This window comes from Mizuhopecten yessoensis, unplaced genomic scaffold (genome assembly GCF_002113885.1).
Source record: "Mizuhopecten yessoensis strain PY_sf001 unplaced genomic scaffold, ASM211388v2 scaffold357, whole genome shotgun sequence".
NCBI classification, from domain to species: domain Eukaryota; kingdom Metazoa; phylum Mollusca; class Bivalvia; order Pectinida; family Pectinidae; genus Mizuhopecten; species Mizuhopecten yessoensis.
In genome coordinates, this window is record NW_018403506.1 from 773,154 (window position 1) to 796,288 (window position 23,135).

Genomic DNA, 23,135 nt, shown 5'->3' on the forward strand with positions numbered 1-23,135 from the left:
TAACTCATTTGTGAATTTCTTCTAATTCTTTTGTGCGAGAGAAAAGGTAGATTTTGACAGAAAATATTATAGATAAATGTCAGACTGTAATTCAGACAAAGATTTTAAGCTCATTATAGTCCACAAAGAAGTTTGCAAATTTACCCAGAATTTATGTAAACACAAGTGTTTCGGCTCGATTAAAAGTTTGATGGGAGTTGTTGGGAACAAGTGCATGATGTAGATTTTGTCTGGATTTGATAAGTAGAGTTAGGACTTGCTGCACGATACTGTATCTTGTCAGTTCTCTTAGAGAAGTGTAGATACGCAAATGCTGGACTAGGAACCGTGTTAACTGTTTTCATCAGGTGCTTTCTGTCCTTATATACTTTGTACCATAATGTACTTGTTATGTTCAGAAACCCAACCTATCACCGACACTGAATTTGGTATGAGCAAAGATCCTCCGAGTTAAAAATGTGTTTTTCAGAAGGGTAGCCATTACAAAGTCTTCAACATGATAATTATGGTTCAACAAGAAAAAAAATACAATTTTTTTGTTGATTTCATTTTCTCTGGCCAAATTTGAAGCATAATTTATAACAAAAAGGTCATTGTTGAAACTTACTTTAAAATTATGCTATTTCCGTAGCTAAATTTGTGTAGTACAATTTTTCTTTCCTAGAAGTAGGATATAAATTTAAACCTTGACATCAAGAAATGCTTTGTTGCCTGACAATTCTTCTTGTCCTTTCACTTGCTGCTAATCACACCTCCACAGGCGAGAGTTCTGTGCTTACTAATCTCGCGGAAACTGCAGATGAGTACGAGGAAATATACACGGAGGAGATTGAGGAAATTTTCCAAGAGTCTGATGACAATGGTAAAACGTGGAAAACTGTCAAAAAAATAACCACCATTACGCCGTCTGGTACGACGGAGCAAACCGTGGTTATGGAAGGTACTAAAAATAGCACAGCTTTGTGTAACGGGGACCGATCTCCACGCCGTGTTGTACAGCACTTGTGACATTGTCAATGGCACTTTTGAGGAAAAATCTTTTCCGCAATATTTTGGCCGAACTTTTCAGCATTGTCAAAAGAGGCAATGAACTGGTCAATTTTACCATTTATATACTCAATATATGTATTTATATATACTCTGTATACTGGGAGTGTTTAGCATGAGTTTAACCTTCACCTTTTTGACTCTCAGCAATGAGGGAAAATTTATCTTGACAACAAATATTGGTGCACAGCATATAATATACAGTAATTGTATTAGACTGGCCACCAGCCCCTAAGTTTTTATCAAGAATATCTCGACTGCATTTTACTACTAGCTTATCTCCCCCTAGTTAGGATCAGACATCCAAGTGATCATAATTATTAGAGTTAATTTTTTTTCTTAATTATTTAATATTCTAGAGACGGTGGCCAGTCTATAACTGTATGTGAAGGGCTAAATCAAAGCTGTGTAAACATGATTTTAATGATTAAAAGGTGAATATTTGACTGGGCGAAATATTCCAAGTATACTGTTATCTTATACTTTCTGTAACCTTTTCTATAATACTTATAGCTGTTGTAATTACACTAAATGTAACCATATTATAAAATGTATTTAGCCTGTATGTTATGTTTCATGTACAAAATTATCTGCATGATTTGTGATGAAGAAATTCGATTTTGCTTGTCTTTCGTTGTTGTGATGAGATACCTTATTGAAACATGTAGTTGATTGAGCTGTATAAGATTGACTTGATACATTGGAACTATGTTTACGTGTAATTAAGATGCTGAAATTTTTGAAGTCCCCCTTTCTCTGTCCCCATGGCCCATTTTCTGCCTACAATATCATCATAAATGCCAACTCTCCTTTTTTCGGAGGGAGCTAGACTCCCTATTTTGTACCCTAAATTATTGATCATATTCAACCAGTGAATTTCCTAAACTATTTCTATTTTCTAAAATCTGATGATCATATATAAAAGATGCCATTTGAAAGTGTTATTTTTTCCTTTTGGTATATATACAAACCTTTTATTTATGTTTTTAATTCTGAGCCTGCGTTATATCTCCCATGGACATTTTAGATAGTTGACAAGTATGTTAAATGTCATAAAATATATTTATTGAAATGTAATGAATAAAGTCAAAACATACATCAATCAAAATGACAGTATTATGATATGATTCCATATTCGGATAGATATATATACATTTACGAAATTATATCTGAATACGACTGAAAATATAGAAATTATTAATTAAACACACACGATATAAATTTGCAAATAGTATACCTTGTTTCATTTGAGTATATTTCCATTTGACCCCTCATGATCATGCCCCACTCCTGTTCTTCCCCAGATAAACATGAGATGTTGCTTTATTTTGCTATAATTTAAATGAAATCAAAACTTAAATGTATTACAATAATATACAAATGTCCAGTTAGAAATGTAAGTATTCCTTGCCTCACGGAATTGTGTGATATTTTTTTCTCTTTGTCTTCTTCGGTTGATGTCTTCTATATCAGCACATTGTTTTAATCCATTTTCTAAAATCTTTCGTCTTAATTAATGTATTGTTCTAAAAAAATGTTTTTTAAAAAAGATAGTGATTAACTTGATAATTTACAAAAGCATTCAGTCCAACCTCCAATAGTATAACTATAAATAATTTTCTGTATTATGCCCAAATTTTTTCCATACCATACTGCACTTGTGTTTCTTGATTCTTAAAATGTGTACACTATCCTGAAAAAATTCATGATGTTCTAGAATAAATCAGAAAATTCAATTCTAAACCGTAGTAACTGGATAATTAATGTATTTATGGCCTAAAGAATTTATGTTGTAGATTTGTACAATTTGTTGATTCTGAGCTTGCCTTTAACTCATTTACCCCTGAACACACATTTGAACTCTTCCAATTCAAAGGTTGGAATAGTTCATTATGAAAATTCAGGGGTGAATGAGTTAAATTAACCAACTGCTTTCAGAGAAACAGTCATTAATCTTATGATCATAATGATTGAAAAATCAAAATATCATAAAATGTTTTCCGTTTTACTAAATTTTCGTTTTCTTTCTCTCTTGTGTACTTACAGAGCAAGTTGCACCAGATTCTGAAGCAATCGAGGCCTTAGCTCAAAGTTTATCCTTCGGTGAGCCCCCGAGGGACGAGGCTTCCCAACCAGAGGAAACTGGTGTGTAGACTAGGCTCCATGTTTGTTTGTCATTGTCGAGGCCCAATAAGGGGGCACATCCTATGTCAGTTTGTTTTATGTGTCATGGAACCTGCCAAGCTTATTTCTGTATAGCATTCATTAATCAGAGGAAAGAAGTATAAAATATTTAACAGGAAAAAGAATTTTAAAATACCACATGTTTTTGTGCTGTTGCTAGCTTTAATTTACAGAAAAAATCGAGAACTGTTTTGCACACCCTTACAGCACAAAGCATATGGCAGCATTTTCATTCCATAGTTACCAAATATTGAGTGATGGTATCACCATAGCAACAGTGTTGTTGTTACTGCAACAAACCTCAGGGACTAACAAGGGGGAAAAATGAAAAAAACACGGCCAGTAGCTTCAACTTATCACAAATCACAGGGTCATTAATTTTGTTAACCATATTTTATCACTGAAGTTGTAAAACAATACATGTTCATATTCAATTTTTGTTTTTTGTTTGTGAGGAAAACCTAATTTGCAATTTGATGATTGAAATTCCTTCTGCTGTTTTTGCACATTCATCAACTGGGTTGTTATCCAGAATTTTTCGCAATATTTCGTTGTGTCAAACAGGTATATATGAAGGAATGAATGATTCTCTAGATCTAGATAAATTTATTCCCAGAAAATCTGTATTTCTGATAACTTACGGGCATAGAAAATCCCATCATGAGCTTGATGTAATTTTCCAAAGTCATAGAATATTTTAAAACAAAATGGCTGCCATCTTACAGAGCAGAATACCTCCATGTGGCGTGTCAAATTAATGAATGGCTGGTTTATACATAAAACCATTATGGCAAGTCTTAGCCTTAATTCACAGCAATGGTTCAGAAGATGAAATTTGTGTTAGCACCTCACAAAATCAGTTAACATGAATTGTACTCGGGTTTATTAGTGTAATATTCCATGACAGGACAGAAAAAAACATTTAGTTTTAGAGGGTCATCATTTTCAATGCTAGCAACAGTGCCCAATTAAGCATGGTGGATGAGAAATTGGCAGATATGATATATAGGAGCGACAGTGAAAAGTAAGGCAGGTTCCACGTTAGCCGACGTTCAGTACGTAAATGTGCTATATATACATTTCGACCACACAGTGGACATGCGTTAAGGTGACAAAGTAATATAAAAATGGCATAATAATATTCATGTGTATCCCTGTGCATGGTTCTCGGACACATTTTATGAGCTCAAACGCATGTCAAGTTCGCCATAAAATAAGGTTCTCCTTAGCAGAACTTGGATAGTACCTGACAACTTTTGTAACTTGCAATAGTTTTCTTATTTTCCATTTTGATAAATAATATTTGACAATGTTTTTTTAAAAGCATTGTGTAATTATGTGTTATATACTGTGTAACCAAATGAGTTTAATGCCTAGATTTGCCATGTAGTAGAAAAAAAAAGTCATGGTTTTTATTTTTTACCATTACTAAACTGATGGAGTTATATAACATAGTAAGCTTACTGGTTCAGGGTTTAATCATGATTAATACTTATATGTATATATATATATCTCGCTCATTGTTGAATGTCTTAGCTGTGGTGTTAAATGTTATCCATTGAATCTTTGACGTTTGAAATTTTTTAGGGTTTTTAGATTTTTGTATTGTTCATTGGGATCAGTAATATTATTAGTGAGATGATGCTTATCCGATAAACTAACTCTTTGATGATTTCTAAATATATATTTTCGCAGCAAAAAAAAATTGAATAAAAATGTTATAAATTTCATGGCAAAAATATTCCAAGGGTAGACAACTCTTGCAAATCTAACTATTCTATCTGGCATAATCTTGGCAGCTTATTTAGATGTTTTGGAAATTTCTATTTTTCCATAACAAGTATTTTTTATCAAAATTCTTATTAACAGTGGACTTTATTAGTTGGCTAGATACCTCAGAAAATGGCTTCAATTCTGAATTAAACTTTGATAGATTTCTTTGCAGGTATTGTAACATGTAGCAAATCTAGAAGGCTGCTTGATCAGATTTTTGTATTTCTGAAATTCTTCGTTGAATTCTCTTGGACTATTAAAAAGGGGGGGGGGGAGAGAATAAATTGATAAATGAAATTTCATTTGTTATGCAAACAGCCTTTTCCCATGTTCATTCATATCTAAGTGCTAAAAAAACGGTGAGGAGTGAAGAATTTCAGAAATTATTTCTCTTATTGCAAAAGAGATGGTGATTTCAAATATCAAAGGAAGTGCATCCTCAAGTTCAGTGGAAAGACCATTTTACTTGAAATTGAAATGGAATGCAAAAACATTTTTGGAATGAGATTTCCTTTCAACCATCCACAATTTGCAGTGTTTGTGTTCAACCCCTTTGCTGTTGGATTGAAGTGGTAATGTACATTTTTACACTACAGCAAGTTCTAGGCTGAAATATGTAATTCCTTATATTTGATATCTTTAAAGTAAAAATTAAGAGAGAAAAAAAGAAAATTTGAAAAAAAAAAAAAAAAAATTAATCTTACAAATCTCAACGCTCAGTTGAATCCAAAATCTATGAAATTATTTAAAAAATAATTGATGATTTAACTGAATTAAAAGCTTAGCATTGCTATGGTGTAAATTATGTATATATATCAACATGTTTGTGCTTCATTTGGAACCCACATCAGTCAAACAGTACCAAGCCTCCTTCTGGTTTTGTTATGACCTTTGACCTAGATAATTTGAATTCTCATCTATATATATATATATTGCAATACCTGCAAAGGATCCCATATATCAGCTACATTATGTTTATACAAGTATAATTTACTTACGTAAAGGAAAGGTTTAGAAATATTTAACAAGTTTGTACGATTAACCAGAATTAATATATAAACAGGTGATCAATACTTGCATGTATTTAAAATTGCGACAAAAATTAGATTTTAACATTTGAAATTTTTATCTACATTTATCCCATATGGTTAGAGCTAATATTTAATATGTGTATTGACGATAACTTGTTCGATTAAGTAGCTGGGTTTCGCATCTATTTTGAAACCTGATCTCAATTTGTTTCTGTCATAAACTACTCTTACTGCTTTTAATGCACTGTTGTCATGGTAACCGTTTCCAATAAAATTGGATATAGCAAATTTCAAAATTCATTGCATTGTTTTCCTCTTTTTGTTTTTCTTTATTTTTTTTCATTCATTTCTGCCCCATGAGAAACATTTGGTGATCTGCTTTTAATGTTGATCGGTAAAAATCTCAATCTCTTGTCCAATGAGAGCTTTGAGGGAGTGCGTCAATTTGAGTATGCTGATGAATTTTGAGGGACAGTTACGTATCCACAATTTGAATTTTCAAGAATCAAGGCAACAGAAAAACAAAATGGAATCAAGAGAGAAATTTCACGAGAAATTAAGGAATCTTTGTCCATACATTACTTTTAATTCATGTTTGGCTCCTGGTACAAACTTAGATGAAAAAAAAATGTAAAAAAAGTTTTTAAAAATAATTCAAAGCTTTCTTTGGAATATGTCTAATAAGATGAAAGGTAATGACCATTAATGTTTTTTGAAGAAAAAAATTGACTAAATTTTCTTTTTTTCCGTAAAATGCTTGTTTTTCCATGCTTTAGTAAATATCTGACACTGCATGATTGATTGCTTCGAGCCATTCATCTATAGAGGTTTTGTTGCACATGATGTCCTTGAGTACGATATACATGCTCACAGCAGGAGGGTCACACAAGTTGACGAGAGTCTTATATCTTATTTGCAGAAATGAAACAGAATGACGAGTGTAAATAAAATTAAGAAATATGTAAATGTAAAGGAAAAAATATGAAAAATGAATTAAAATGAAATAAAATGAATGAAAATGAGATACTATATCTAGATACCGTAATAATGTTAAGTAAAATATCAAAACTGAAAAGAAAAAAAGAAAATGAGATTGGATATTATAATACTTTAAAAGCATTGAAATTTAAAATGTACAAAATCAGTTTAAATAGAGAATTCTTTTTTTTCTTTTTAAAGAAATGACACCAAATAAATTTTATCAGATATTTTCTAAAAAAAAATTAGATGAAAAAGGTTATAAAAAAGAAAAGAGATAGACATAAAAAATTGTTGTATGTGGTTAGCAAAATGATTTCATCTTCGTAAGAATAAAGTCAGATGTTATTCAACACCATAATTTTTAGTAAATGAGTAAAGACTTTGATTGGTTGAGGGGAAGATATGTAATGTTGTAGTTGGTGTTATGAAGAATGATATGGCCAAGCTTATGTTTAATATTGCACAATTGCACTAGTGTTTGTTGTGAATATTTTCACAAATTATTTTCTTAATTATCCCTCCCAAGATAACAGATCTCAGTAGTAAACATTAGTTATTGTTTCATATTTTATATATATATATTTTTTCTATTTTATACAATTCTGTTTTTTTTATCTGCATATTTTTATTTTAATATCTCCTGGTTTCTTTTTCCCATAGATTTTTGTAACATTCTACCTATAAACAATATTTCTCTAAAAATATTTAAACTCTTGACAAAGAATCTTAGGAATCCTATTTATAGATTCCATGGATTTTCTTTTTAAAGTTCCTCTTGCAACTTTCTTGAAAAAACAAAATGTTTTAAAAACAATCCAGGAAAATCTTTAGATTTGCTTGCTTTCTCTAGATCATGTAGATGTTGAATTTTCAAATTAGTGTCCGGTCCGATTGCTCTTATCCTGTTTTCCTTTTTTTTTTCTTTTTTTTTTCCAAATCTATATATAAAGCTGGTTTTAAAAACATATCCCTGCCTATAGATTTTTTGGTAAAGGATTCATCGTTGAATGATGTCATAAAAACTGTTTCTAATTTTAGCATGATTTATCATTGTACCGGTGTCGTACCCTGGCTGTTGGCATGTGTATATATAATTTATCTGGTAAGCGGCGGTTATTTCTCCCGTACTCATAATTCATCAGCACAGCAGAATTTACTCGCAACAACGAAGAAACGATAATAATTTACCGAAAAGTATTTCCAAATTTTAAGGTTTATCTTGTTTGGTAAACCCAAACATTAAAAGCAGAATTCTCCATTTTGTTTTTCTTCAAACTTCCTAAATCTGTTGTGGCACAGTTTTTTGTTTTTTTTCATTTTTTTTTCATGATAGTGTTTAATTTCAGTTTGTTTGCTTGCAAGTTGATGTAGTTTAGTTCCCGATAGCCTCTTTGTAGACACACTATACAAACTAAGTCCGCATTAAATCATCGACACAAGGACGAAATATCACGAGAGTTCTAGTATATCACCACAATAGAAATATGTTCACAAGCATGTGTAAATATGAATTAGTGCTGAAGTTTTTCAACAACAAAAAAAGGACAGCATTTTGAAATTATTTACCTAGAAATACTAAAATTGCATCCAAATTTTTGGGAAAAAAATTGGATATAAATGCATGAGTACTCTCCCTTTTTCCAATCCTACATTTCTCCCATGAATAGTGGCTAGTCAAAGATAATAGCTTTATTAAGTCATAGACCTTGATACTAGTATAACATATTATACGCTTAGTGTAATATTTGCATGAGTTTGGCCATGTTAGTTCTCCCCCTCCAAAGTGTGAAGAGTTCCGGAATGTTCCTGTGTGATTCAGAAACAAAGAAGGCAAGACAATATTTACTGAGATGGTGAATGGGATCAAAGGGAAGTAACCTCCCTCTGTTTCGGGCATATTTATGAATAAAATATGCATCCGTAGGTGACCATAAAGGTAAAATTAGGATGAAATAATGTATATACAAAACCGCAATCAGTCACACCTAGAGAAAATACATACAGTTACATACTATTTTAGGGTAGATTTTTTTGTTCTACATGGCAGTTTTTCAGTTAATCATGTGTAAATGCAAAAATCAAACAACTGGGTGTATATTTTTCACAAGTCAACTTTTCAAAATCTTATTACAAAATTTTGTGATATGGGCCAGTTGTTTCATTTTTGAGAACAGAAATCGGTTGCATTTCAAATGACACGGCACACTTTCAAAAAAGCATGAAGATATTTTTCCGAAGTGATCGATAGCAAAAGAGCATTTTAACATATTTTCTAACAAAATTGACAAATGTCCTTTGACCTATGACCTGTGAGAGAAAATTCAACGTGAATCAGAAGAGCTGGGTTGTGTTAGAGAGATCCGACATGGTATGTATTTACACTTTTAAAAAACCAACACTTATGTATACAACATAGCTCAGACACAAATTTTCTCTGTGTTCACAGGAAAGCTTTGGTCACTTATAAACAAACAAGCAATGCTTTTCACGTAAAATTAAAAAAGAATTGCCCCTGAATCTATTTTTTTGTTCATTAAATGAATCGGACATTTCCGAAATGATTATAAAAATGTGAGTCTTAAATACCTAACTGTTAGTCATAAAAAGGGGTTTTGAAGGGGAAAATAGAATTGATCGATGAGTGTGTGTGTCTTTTTTCTGACCGTTTCGTCTACATCAGTTATGTCCTGTAGTGTCTGCACTCGCTACATAGCTTACAAAATTTATATAGCCGACTTATTAATTATTAACAATCCGATAAAATATATCTCATCATCATCATTATCATCATCATCATCATAGTTTTCATCTATGACATCGGTTTGTTGCTATATTAATCCAGGGGAAATGTGGTAGTGTCTTTTGCCGTCTTGGGTTATTTTGCTCACCCAAGATTGCTTGCCTTCCGTCATCTGCTCTATTTGTGATTCGCTGAGCTAGTGACCATCCGCTATATCTACTCACAGCACCAGGGCATGCTTTGGGCCAATCTGGCTATGCTTGACCACCTAACTAGTGGAAACGAGGATGATTTTACTGGTACATTGTCTGATATTTTATCTTGACACTTTCTCCCAAATTTCAGTGCATCCGTATGGGGAAGATTTAAGCCCACAAGCGGTCACTGACGACTTGCAACAGGATGTGGCTTCAGAGCAACAGGTCTTGCCTGTGACCCAAGGGTCAGAGTTCACGGCTCCTCCTCCCTTGGATGAGGATGTTGTCAACAGTCAGTTTGAGTTCTTAGAGGAAGAAATAAATAAATCTAATATTGAAACTGAACAGTGTGTTGCTGGGAGTTTAGATACTGAAATTCCTACTTTGCAATCAGACATTGAAACTCGTAAATCTCTACAAATGGATGATTCTTCGAGTGTTGACCCCCAAACCATAGAACCCGACATGGGCAAAGTTGTTGAAAGTTTGCGGCAGGATCTAACGAGGGAAGCTACTCCACCAGAGCCTGCAGAAAGGAGATCCTCCAGTTTGTCTTCGTCGTCCTTTTCGTCATCTTCCCATTCTTTGTCTGATTGCGAAGCAGAGGAGATAAAGGAAGATGTTCCAGTTCCTTCTGAACCATCAGAGTTCAGAGAGACATCACCTGGAGAAGACAGACTCATTCAGGGTGGGGATAATTTACAAATGTCTCGGCCACAAGACTACACACCGCAATATACAGAAACTACTGTTGATGAGACAAACCTGAAAACTGGTGCCGAAGAACTAGCTTCAGGTGAAGGTGATAGAATACATTCAACTTCGTCGGAACCGAAAGAAGACTTGGAATCTTTGGCAGATGTCCATGAGTCTCCTGCCGCGGAATTGTCTACAGTTGATGTTCCTGAGTTTGTACAAGAAAGTGTCCTCAGTGATGTTCCTGTCCAAGAAACCAGTATTGGCGATGTGAAGGAAATGAAACCTGTTCAGAAAACCAGTGTTGACGATGTTCAGGAAGGGAAACCCGTTCAGGAAACCAGTATTGACGATGTGAAGGAAACGAAAACTGTTCAGGAAACCAGTGTTGACGATGTTCAGGAAGGGAAACCCGTTCAGGAAACCAGTATTGACGACGTTCAGGAAGGGAAACCCGTTCAGGAAACCAGTGTTGACGATGTTCAGGAAGGGAAACCTGTCCAGGAAACCAGTATTGACGATGTTATTGCTGAGCAATCTAATCTTGTTCAAGAAACGAGTGAAGGAGGTGTTCTTGTTGAGGAATCTAAACCAGTACAAGAAACAGTTATTGATGATGTTTCTAGGCCAGAGCCAGCATCACAAGAAACACCGACGGATGATCATTATGATTCTCTCACTAGTACATCTTCTGTAGAAATAGACCAACAGGCAGATTCTTCAAAGGATTCCGACTTGGATGACATTTTAGAGTCAAATATTGGACATTTGCAACCAGCCGAAATAAGTGGTGGTATCTCTGGTTTGGAGAAATACCAACATGATGAAGAGGAAGATGAACTCTCGTCAAGTTCTAGTTCGTCCTCAAGTTCGAACAGGTCTGGAGAACACGACTTGCAGCAGCAGTTGGCTGGTTCAGGCATACATGAACCACTAACGGACATTCTAGAGCATGTTGATGAGACAGATTCGCACCAAGTCAAGTCAGAGAAAGATGATGAACCAGTTGCTTCTCCTGGTTCAGATTTTGACACTGCTTGTGTTGAGCATGAGGTTCTCCCAGGCAGTGCAGAGCATGAATCTATCCCAGACGATCAACAAGAAAAATTAGAATCCGAACTGGTAGAGAAATCTCACGAAACCAAAGATACTGATGAACATATCATTGAGCAAGGTGAATCCCGTCCAAAAGAAAATGTTACTGATTTTGTGGAACCAGATGAGGAGTTTGGTAATAAAAGTAGTTCTTTATGTCGAAGCAGTTCTTCAAGTCATACTACTTACTTGAGTGGAGACGAAGCTTCTTATCCGTCAGACTCGGAAGATTGGAAGGCTACGGGAGAAGGCTATGTGGACAGAGAGGAACAGTACGAAGTTAGGGAAGACAGAGCATCAGTGGAGAGGGTTCTTTCCCAGGAAGGTCAGGCTGGCATACATGTAACAGGAACACAAGTTGTGGAGGTAGTGACAACCAAACAGGAATCTTCCCATGAAGAATGTCGGCCTACTACAGAGGACCTAGAAGTGGACGAACAAGATTTGCAGACACTTGCGGTGGAGGTAGTGACGACCAAACAGGAATCTTCTGTCGAGGAATGTCAACCTGCTATAGATGACATAGAGGAAGGTGAACAGGAGTCTGCAATGCTAGCTGTGGAGGTAGTGATGACCAAGGAAAAATCTACCATCGAGGAATGTCAGCCTGCTACAGAGGATATAGAGGATGAACGAGAGTCGATGGCAGAGTCCTTTGTTGACAGAGCTGAACAATATGAGGCTGGAGGCGACAAAACATCTGTGGAGAGGGTGCTTACTGAGGCTGGTCAGGCAGTGGTCGATGGTGAGGCAGAACACAAAAAGCAAGTAGCATTTGAGGAAGTTACGAAGACAGAAGAATCTACCATTGAGGAATGCCAGCCTCCAGCTGAGGATGTCGAAGATTCTACACAGGGTGAGTCTGGGGTGGTGGAAGAAGGGGGCGAGGTTAAACATTTGCCCCCAGTTGAGGCAAGAGGGCCTCTAATGGAGGTAGGGACGGTAGAAACTAAAGAGAAGAAAGAAGGCAGTCCTCTTGAGTGGCGGTACCCGGGTGACTCTGACGAAGGCGATACTGAGGGAGAAGGTATCTGTTTGGCCTGACTTGAGTTTTACCCAGGCTTTTAGTGCACCCTGTAATAATTTTAAATCGAATAAAACCAACACGACATTCTCGAACAAAAGATTTCCCAGTAGAGAATTGTTAGCCTTTCATCCTCAGACCTACTTACCGTTTCCCTTGGTTTAAAATACGTAGGTATGATGGCTGAAAAAATGAAGCTTTTTTTTCTATTGTGACAATTACGGCATGTAAACTTGTTTCTCGTATGATCAAGCATCAATTGTTGTAAAAACTAACAAATGAATTTCTCCACTCCAAGCTTCCTTGAAGCATGTTACAAAGTTGACATACCATTCCTAGCTCCCTCTGATCCTAAACAGCAGTCCCAACACCCATTTCCCTTCAAATGAAAGAACAGCATGGATTTTCTGTTCTTAAATTAATTTTTATCAGAAAAGTTTTATTTATTTTCCACAAACATTTATATCTGTCTAACTATATACAGGTATTTGACAATGTCGTATAACAGCAGATGGATTTCTTATCTTTTCTGTTGATTCCCCCTACAATGCCACGATCACAATGATCATCCTTTGCATCAATGGGTTTTGACCCACAATACATAGGATTAATTCTTTGGGCAATTATGATAACATTTCTTGATCTACAAAAAAGCTTGAATCCAAAAGCTGCCATAGGTATCAAATCATTATTATTGCATTTTGATTCAGGGATAATATCCAATAATCAACTAGAAGTTGAACTGAAATTTCGACAATCCAATATAGAGGTTCAAACTTTTCAGTCTCGATAGTGACTCAAATACCTAACATATCTATTAGGTTCATATCCTTTGACCTATTTCAGAAGTCGTCATACTTGTGAATTTTAGGGTCACCAATAGGGGTCAAATACTTCAATTCACTCAGTCTGTATTTCTACCTTTGACAAATTCATCAATGCACTGTGGAGGTTCAAGTCCCATAGTTACAGAGGATAAAATCCTTTTGTGTTAAGGTAGGGTCAATGCCATATTTCACCGTGGAATAAAATCCCCCCTTCCACCATTGAGTTGGATATCTTAGTCTGCTGGACTGGTCAAACTTGATAAGTAAAGGGTAAAATATCTCCTTCCAATACAGCATCGAGTCTATCTGTCCATTACATGGTCATTTTTCCACTATGGGGTCAAATCCTGTCATCAATTACATTTGAGGTCAAATCCATCATTCTGCTGTAGTTTGAATCAGTCAGTCAGTTATAGGAGTCAGCACTTTGAGGATTGTTTCTCTATTAACTCGTACCCCTGAAGACACATTTTAACTCTTCCAATTCAATGGTTGGAAGTTCATCATAAAATTTCAGGGGTGAAGGAGTTAAGATTAAATTCCTAAGTTAAAAAAAATCTTTTCACCCACAACCTAAAATCCCTAATTCTTTTGTCCACAATAAGTCCTGTCAGACCATGTCAAATCACTATTGAATCATATCTCACAGTCTAGCATAGGTTTCACCCTTCCAGTAAATTAAGCAGTCATGTCCCTTGATATACTATGGGATAAAACAGTTTTATTCATTAGAGGGCCAAATTCTTCAGTCCAAAATTAGAGGGAAAGCTTAATTTAATTAAAGGGTAAAAGTCCCTTATTCCACTATAGGTTCAAAGTTGTTCGTTTTCTATGAGGTCAAATTCTTCAGTCTTCTGCTGAGTAAAATCCCTATGTCCTTAAGCCTTACAAGAGATCTTACCCTTTGGGCAATGACAGATGTCAGTTCTTCTGGTTATTTTTAAGCTTCCTTTAAAATACCTTAGTTCATAAGAGTGAGCTACAAAGGTCAAATCAAATAAAAATGATAAGGTACATTTCTTTGTCAAGTACAGGATCATGTCCTTCAGACCACTTTGTTGTCAAATCTCTGGGTTTTTTGGTGTGAGGTTAGTTCACTCTGTCAACCTCTCAGTCCTCTACTTGGTCAAATCCTGGTCAACTACAAGGGTCAGAACCATTAGTCAACTAAAGGGTCTGATTGCCATGTTGTCAGGACAGAACCCTTTGTCCACTACAAGGTCAGATCCCTTAGACAATGACAAGGTCAAATTTCTTAGTCCACTGAAAGGTCAAATCCCTTCATCTGCTGCAGGGTCAAATCCTTTAGTCCACTACAGGGTCAGATCACTTAGTCCACTAAAAGGTCAGACCCTAAGTCCACTATAGGGTCAAATCATTAAGTCCACTAAAAGGTCAAATTCCTTAGTTCACTACAGGGTCAAATTCCTTAGTTCACATTAAAGTCAGATCCCTTAGATCACTAAAAGGGTCAGAACATTTTGTCCACTAAAATGTCAAATTCCTTAGTCAAATACAAGGTCAGATCCCTTAGTCCAATACAAGGTCAGATCCCTTAGTCCAATACAAGGTCAGATCCCTTAGTCCAATACAAGGTAAAATCGCTAATTCCACTTTAACCTTTCATTGTAAGGTCACTTTTCCTCATTCAAATATTGGGTCCATTTTATGCCATTAAATGCTGTGTAAACCCGTCAATTCTCCCATCTGTGTTTTGATGTGTTATTTTACCCTGTGGTCAAATGTTATCCACACAAAACCCCAATCAGCTGTGATCAAAACCTGCCATCGATCATTTTGTATGCGATAATAACAACCAGCAACTCCCCACCTATAATCATAACCATTCGCCATGGTAACTGTTTATAATTTGCCCTATACTGGAATATATAGCATACCCAAGGGTTGTCATGGGAATGAAATTGTTTCATTACTTAACATTTTTGCATATTTTGGCGTAATTTATTGTCGTAGTATTTCCAATGACATATTGAGCCTGAGTTTTTGAAGTGTCGTTTGCCTCCGAGGGTTGTTTTGTGGTGCGAAGAGGCATGACGATTATTGCTTATTCCAGGTGATTGGTTGTAAATATCGTCCTTGTCAGTATATTTTGGACAATTATATATATATATATTTATAATTCTGTCATAACCACAGGGTGGGTGGATCAGGACTGTTTCATTTACGAGTAGATTATAAATGTCCAAATGTTTAAAAAAAAAAAAAAAAAACTTCTGTCAAATAGTTTGTATTTTTACTTTGATCTCAAATGAAACTTTCTCAACTAAAATACTGCTTTAAAATTCTCGTTATTTTTCCATTACTCAAATAATTTAAGTAGCACGATAATTGGATATTGTCAAAATAAGGTTTGAAAATGAATTAACTCTTATAGAGTGAATTAATCAAATAAAACTTTGTTAAAAAACAATTATGAATCCATTTATAATAAAAAAGAATGTGTGCATAAGTTTTGTTGTCAAACATTGAAGATTGACGTTCAGATCCCCATATTACCCTACCGATAGAGCCTTTACACTCAACAAAGGATCTAAGTTGTGTAGAACAGTCAAGGAGATAAGTCATGGGTATGAAAAAGTATAGTTGGGCTCAAGCTTTTATCTAGGAGAAATCAAATCAATATTTATTGAAGGAGAGCATGAAATTATTATATCAAACGCACTATAAACGAAATTCCATATGGTATTTGGTGATGGTATTTGAGGATACGAGAATTCGAGACGGAACAGTTATGGTTTAAACATACCTTCAAATACAAAACAAGCCCTACACACCGACATAACAAAAAAACATGACTGATGTTTGACGAAGTTGTACAATAATATTTAAAGGTTAGTCTCCGTTTGTTGTTGAAAGATGTTTCCATCATATCCCTGGACTTATGGTCTCGTGACCTTGCAAAGTGACCTTGCAAAGTACTACAATGGAATAGTTTGAGTACATGTATCTCAAGTACCAGGGGGAATAACTCCAAACATACAAAGAAACTGCATGCAGTGTGTGGAATATAGCCTATGATTTCTTAGTTATGTCTGAACAAATCTTCATATTTCATTGAACAAGATTCTCTTTTGCCTTACTCAAGGTTGAAAACGAACAAAACATTAAAAAAAAAAAACAACAACAACATCAAATTCAAACAGACAGAACATGTAATATGAAAACATAAAATCAAATTCAGGTTTTCAACAGCGACACATAGACTATGTATCTACATATGCATATATCACCTATTGTAGTTGGTTGTGGTTAGTTTTGTAGTAGCGAGTACTGTATTCACTATACTCGGGTGTGGTGCTGTTCTAGATATTCTTTAATTACATTGTCATGTCCAGTTTATTTATTTTTTAATATCCAAAAACTTTTCTGATCATCTGACAAAGACTTTGGGCAGATGGTTCATGAATGCTTCATGTACTATTTCCCCGAGATGATGACCGATTTCAATTGTTTTCTGTGCCTATTATCAAAAGTCTTTGACAAAAGATTTACGATATATGTTTTATTGATACACTAGTAATTTTACAGACCTTTTGATCAGTTATTGCTCTAGGGTAATAGTAATCTAATCCAATCATTGCTCTGGACCAATAATACCTATATAGCTAGAAACGAATCATTGATCTGGACCAATAATACCTATATAGCTAGAAACGAATCATTGATCTGGACCAATAATACCTATATAGCTAGAAACCAATCATTGCTCTGGACCAATAATTGAAACCAATCATTGCTCTGGACCAATAATACCTATATAGATAGAAACCAATCATTGCTCTGGACCAATAATGTCTATATAGCTAGAAACCAATCATTGCTCTGGACCAATAATACCTATATTGCTAGAAACCAATCATTGCTCTGGACCAATAATTGAAACCAATCATTGCTCTGGACCAATAATACCTATATAGATAGAAACCAATCATTGCTCTGGACCAATAATACCTATATTGCTAGAAACCAATCATTGCTCTGGACCAATAATACCTATATAGATAGAAACCAATCATTGCTCTGGACCAATAATATCTATATAGCTAGAAACCAATCATTGCTCAAAGGAAATAGGATCATTAAAACCAATTATTGCTTGAGATTATTAAGCAACCTGGAAACCAAGTACTGCTCTATGTCAAAGTGTCCCTGAAAAACCCATTATTGCTCTCAGGAAACAGAACCCTTGAAAACAATTATTGACCTAAGGCAATAAAACCCTTGAAAACAAGTACAAATGTATTGCTCTAGATCAATAGAACCATTGAAACCAGATTTTGCTCTTGGTCAATAGAACCCTTGAAACCAGATTTTGCTCTTGGTCAATAGAACCCTTGAAACCAGATTTTGCTCTAAAAAAAAAATATATCCTTGAAACCAATTATTGATCAAGGTCAATAAAACCCTTTAGACCAAATATTGCTCTAGGGCCATAAGTCCTGTTCCAAGTTAATAGAACCATTGAAACAAGGTATTGCTCTAGGTCAATAGAACCCTTTGAACCAGTTATTTCTCAACACTCACAGAAACTTTAACATCCTAAAAGCAATAGTAGTCTGAATTCAATATTATTCTTAAAAGCAGGTTGTTGTTCAATCAGGGCAGGATTATACTTAGAAACGATTATTGTCCTACTTCAGTTGTATTGATAGAAACAATGTCTTGTGACAATGACAAAGAATCTATGGCATCATCTGATGCTTTGAGGCACTGGTGGTGCTACTACCCTACAGCAATAGTTGACATTTTGTCTGTAAAAATAACCTGTGTCATCAAAAATTGTAAATATGTACTTTCCTTTTCTGTGTCACAACAGTAGTTCATCCCTACCTATATCATTACCCAAAAAACACTGTGTACGACCATTTCTTGAATGACATAGTGTTTCTTTCTTTCTTTCAAATTTTTGCTGTTTTACCCATTTAAGAGTTCCTGTTTAGTTAAAGTTTGGTTTTGTTAAAACTAATGTTTAATCACTTACATACAACCCAGCTTTTTTTCACTCAAAGATTACTAATCCATTTAACATTTTTTCCTGATGAAGAAATCAGAGTTTGGCTTTTATTTATACACAGACACAGGTTGTGGTCAAGGTTTCAATTTGCAGTGTTTACTTGGTAAAGCGATGCGGTCAGTGGTGCTGCGATAGGTGTTCATATTCAAATATGTGTGCGTTGCTTGCTTTGTTGATATAAGAAGGTGGGTGTTTTCAGAGTCGTTGTTTGCCTCCTGTTACAGTGTTCGATTCAGATATACCACCCGAGGAGACACGATACGAGGAAACTCTTCCTGATGGCACAGTGGTCAAGCACAAAAAGATTCGCAAGTTTTCGCGCCAGCCAACGATTGATGCCGAAGATGAAGTGAAATGTACAGAGGAGCTCACAGAATCCGAGGGTCCGATAAAAGAGGAAATTGATGTCCAGGAGTCGGAAGAAATTCTTCCCGATGGCACAATTCACTCTTTCCAAAAGGTCAGACGACATTCCGTTAAACATATCCGCAAGATTCTCAAGTCAGAGACTGGAGATGAGGACATTTTCGAGGGTGATGTTACAATTCCTGGCACCAATAGGGAAGACATCATTGAAACATTTGAGGAACCTGCACGACAGGTTCGGGATGTCGAAGACATTGAGGACACTTTGCCTGATGGTACGAAAGTAAAAAAGCAGATCATCTCAAGTCGCATGGTTCATCGCATCCTCACGCACCATGAGTCTGTTGATGAAGGAGGTGAGAAACAAGAAGAACGTTACGAAATTGATGAAATCATTCCTGGCACAGAATCTTGCTTCATTGAATGTGACGAGTCCTCATCTTCATCATCTGACTCCTACACAGATGAAGATGATGACCTAGGAGCCGAGATTCATGCAGATCTTGGTGAGGTCGAAGAAGTCCTCGGAGATGGAAGTGTTATTCGTAAACGTAAGATTGAAAGTCATGAGACCATCAGAGTCAAATCCCAGTCCGGCGACATTGACGAAGCTGAAACCTCCAAAACCATAACCGAAGAAAGATACATCCCCAGTCCGCGATCCATGTCTCCGGTGACCGTTGAAGATAATCGAGATTTTCCTGATATGGCTAAAGAGGTCGTTCAAAGGACAATCAGATCAGCCCATTTTGATGCGGTCCAGAAAGGCGATGAGATAGAAACGTCCTTCGATAAAACAGAGGATGAAATGGTGGCGCCATCTGGGCATATGCTTACGGAAGCTGCAGAAGCAGGTAATAGTTAGAGCTTTGGATGACGGTGTTGTTTGCAGGCTGCGCTAGTCTTTGCTATGGTATAGTTAGTAGTTACACATCAGTCTGTGTTCTCAGTATTGTAGTTTTCAGGACACCGTTGAGTTACAATTTTTTCTGCCATTTTCTGTATAGGCTCGGTGCACCATGCTCTTTGACAGGCTCCAATATTCGGAAGAGAGAGTTTCAGCTGGTCAACATTTCCTACATAAAGTTGGAAAAGTTTCTTAGAGACTGAAATCTCACTGTGTTGGCTAGTGGGATGAAACATTTAGTGATGCACGGTATTCAGGGGTTTTGTGTGATTTGGAGACCTGGTTGTGTACTGTTGGCTGTGGGAATGGTGTCTTGCTTATTTCCTGAACACAGTTTAAGCTGGCACTTCCATCAACGGAAAAGATGGCAGTAAGCTTGATATATCATATCTAAACCATTTACTGTAGGCTACTGATATAAACAATGATATGCAATTTTTGTGTAACTTCATATTAAGGATCCCTGTCCCACTGCAATGTGTATTTCCTGTATACATGAGTAACCTCCCCTTAATTTCCATTTGGATATAACTGTAGCACATTGGCAAGGACATTTCTGTCGACCAAGTAGCTCAGTCGGTTATAATTAGTTGTTAGTGTAACAATATCAAGTCCAGGGATCGAATCCCAGTCTAGCACCGCTGATTGTTTTTTGTTTTTTCTTCACTCTATTCACTATTGTTAATTATATTTTGTTTATTTCATCTTTATTTTTTCTCATAAAAGTCTCACAAGGTATTGTTTTTTTCTAAGAAATGATTTATCAAAGCTTCAGCCATGTCAGAAAAAAACAGTTTCCAACTCTTAGTTACCGTTTTTGGCAATGGTAAAGAGATCCTTAAGCATCGAAAATTTGTATCTATATAAAGGACATCAGACTGCTATCAACTTTAATTTAAGTCTTCATAGTTAAGAGAAAATGATAAGTATCTGCAAAGTGAAATGTAATTTACCTACTGTACAAGGAATGTTTTTATTTGAGTTTTCCATTAATTTTATTTTTGTGTATACTATAAGAAACTGGTGGGAGTGCTGAAGTGGAAGCTGTGTTTAAGAAATAACACGTAAAAACTTGGATGGTTTTCTGGTTGGATTCCTAACCGTAGTCAGCTGATTGCTATAGTTAGATCAAAGTCTTTTAGGTGTTTGTTTTATAGTCTAGATAAAGATAAGATTATGTCTAGGTCTTTGAGGTGCATGTTACAAATTGTGATCAAGGTGTTTGTGGTGTTTGTAACTATAGCTATGATTAAGTTCTTATCGATGTTTGTGTAATAAGTGTTTTAAAGGTACTGTCGGATCAAATTCTCACCGAAATTCCAGTGTTTGTGACTTGCGAAGAAAATCGGATATATGTAACATATTGAGGTCATGATATTTCAATGTTTTGTAGTTAGAATCTTTGTCAGTGTGATGTTTGTAATTCATTTGTGTCATGGTTATTTAGATGTTTAAAAGTGCTGCTTTTGCTTGAGGATTGAACAGTATTTTGAATATGTTTTCATTGTACCTGGTACCATTAGGGATCAAGAGAGATTTAATTTCATTGGATGTTGTCGATATCGTGGTAGAACTTCAAAGATAGGTCTGTATTCTTTTATGATTTTGGATTTGCAGATTTTAGATGGTTTCAAAATGAACTTTGCATGCATTTACATATTTTGTTTTTAATAATGTGCTATGAGATTTTGAATGTAGAAATATCTTCAGATATTATCTCTGAACACGTTGTTCATGCTAAACGTCTGATGCAAAATTGTTTTGCGTCAAAATGTGTCTTAATTTTGTCACGTTAGTACATGTCCATGCACAAGTCTGGGTTGTTTTCATTAACTGGAGTTAGTTGCTTCAAAAACGAACTGATGGTTGACAGATATGTGTACATATCATTTTACTGTAACCATAGTAATATTCAGTTAGGTTTTATTCAACAACACAAATCTTTACTATTAAATACAGTACTTACAAGTGTATTCCCTGCCTAAAAACATCTGAATATGGGGTACAAGACCCTTTCAGTTTGACATGTTATAAGCTAATGATCATGACCCATGCTTATAATCCCCGATCTGTCTTTTCGTCCTCTTTTATCTTTTTATCAGTCTGTCCATCTGTATATTTGCCCTAGTCTTGTCAACATATATGTCAAAATGACTGACAAAGAAAAACTAATGTGGAATGTCTGCTTCCATTTAGTGGCAACTTTTGGTATATACCAATGGAATTAGCATGAGGTTAAACTCCTACACACACAGATGTTTGGTAGTTAATGGATAAAATGTTAATTTGCTAGAACAGTTGTCATTTCTGGTTCAAATTTATGCTACTACGATAATATCATTTTGTTCGAAAAAAATATGTTGATGTATCAAAATATGTAATATAAATATGTGCAAAAATGGTATATAAAGAAAAAATGTTAAGAAATGGAACAGGGAAGTGGAAAAATGTAAAACTAAATATCTGATATGGTATATAAAGAAAAAATGTTAAAAAATGGAACAGGGAAGTGGAAAAATGTAAAACTAAATATCTGATAAAGATATAATACAAAAATACAGATTACTTGATGGAGTAATTTTTCTAAATATATTGTCCATGCATCTGAAGTTTGATTGATCAATCGCTGGTATTCATGATTGTTTGTGAAAGTAAACATCAAGTATACTGTCTAAAAGACAACTGTCAAGTATTGCCTTAATGTGTGAAACTTGCCTCAGTCGGTTTAATACTTTTTGGGAGTGAAACATTTAAGAAATGTCTGATATGTATACAACAGAATGGAAGGAGCTGGAAGAAAGTGGATTTACCAAACGGAAGGTCAAAAAGGTCACCTACGACCCTCATCAGCCAACTGTGATTGGTGAATCTGAATGCTACAGAGGTAGTAATATTTCTGTATTGCCTCTAGCTCATAATAGTCTGGAGTGGCGTTTGTGAACGTATCAGTCCTTGATGATTCCCCCCATTAACTGACTGCTATTAACTATAGAGAGTAGAATCGTGACGAGCCTGCCGTGGATGTATCGTACGGAGGCTAATGCGCATGTAGTCGAATGTCCACAGTAATATTTAACTCGTAATTGAGAGAATGTTGGAAATGCATACAAGCATGTTGATTAATTAACAGTAGGTGATGTTCACCAAGTTTACAAATATTTATCAGATTTAAGTGGTCTCTTGATGGAAGTGATTTGACTGTATCATGCCTACATTACTTGATGTGGATATA

The 23,135-nt window shown here is 35.3% G+C and overlaps 1 protein-coding gene across 1 annotated transcript in view; it reads left to right on the forward strand.

Annotated features, from left to right (window-relative positions):
• Positions 1-23,135, forward strand: part of LOC110446561 (titin-like) — a 210,776-nt gene that overhangs the window by 139,516 nt on the left and 48,125 nt on the right. Inside the window, exons 44-48 of the mRNA XM_021491768.1 lie at positions 692-988; positions 3,094-3,192; positions 10,102-12,771; positions 18,855-19,850; positions 22,683-22,787. Of these exons, the coding sequence (XP_021347443.1) occupies positions 692-988; positions 3,094-3,192; positions 10,102-12,771; positions 18,855-19,850; positions 22,683-22,787 (4,167 nt within the window). The remainder of the gene's footprint in view (positions 1-691; positions 989-3,093; positions 3,193-10,101; positions 12,772-18,854; positions 19,851-22,682; positions 22,788-23,135) is intronic.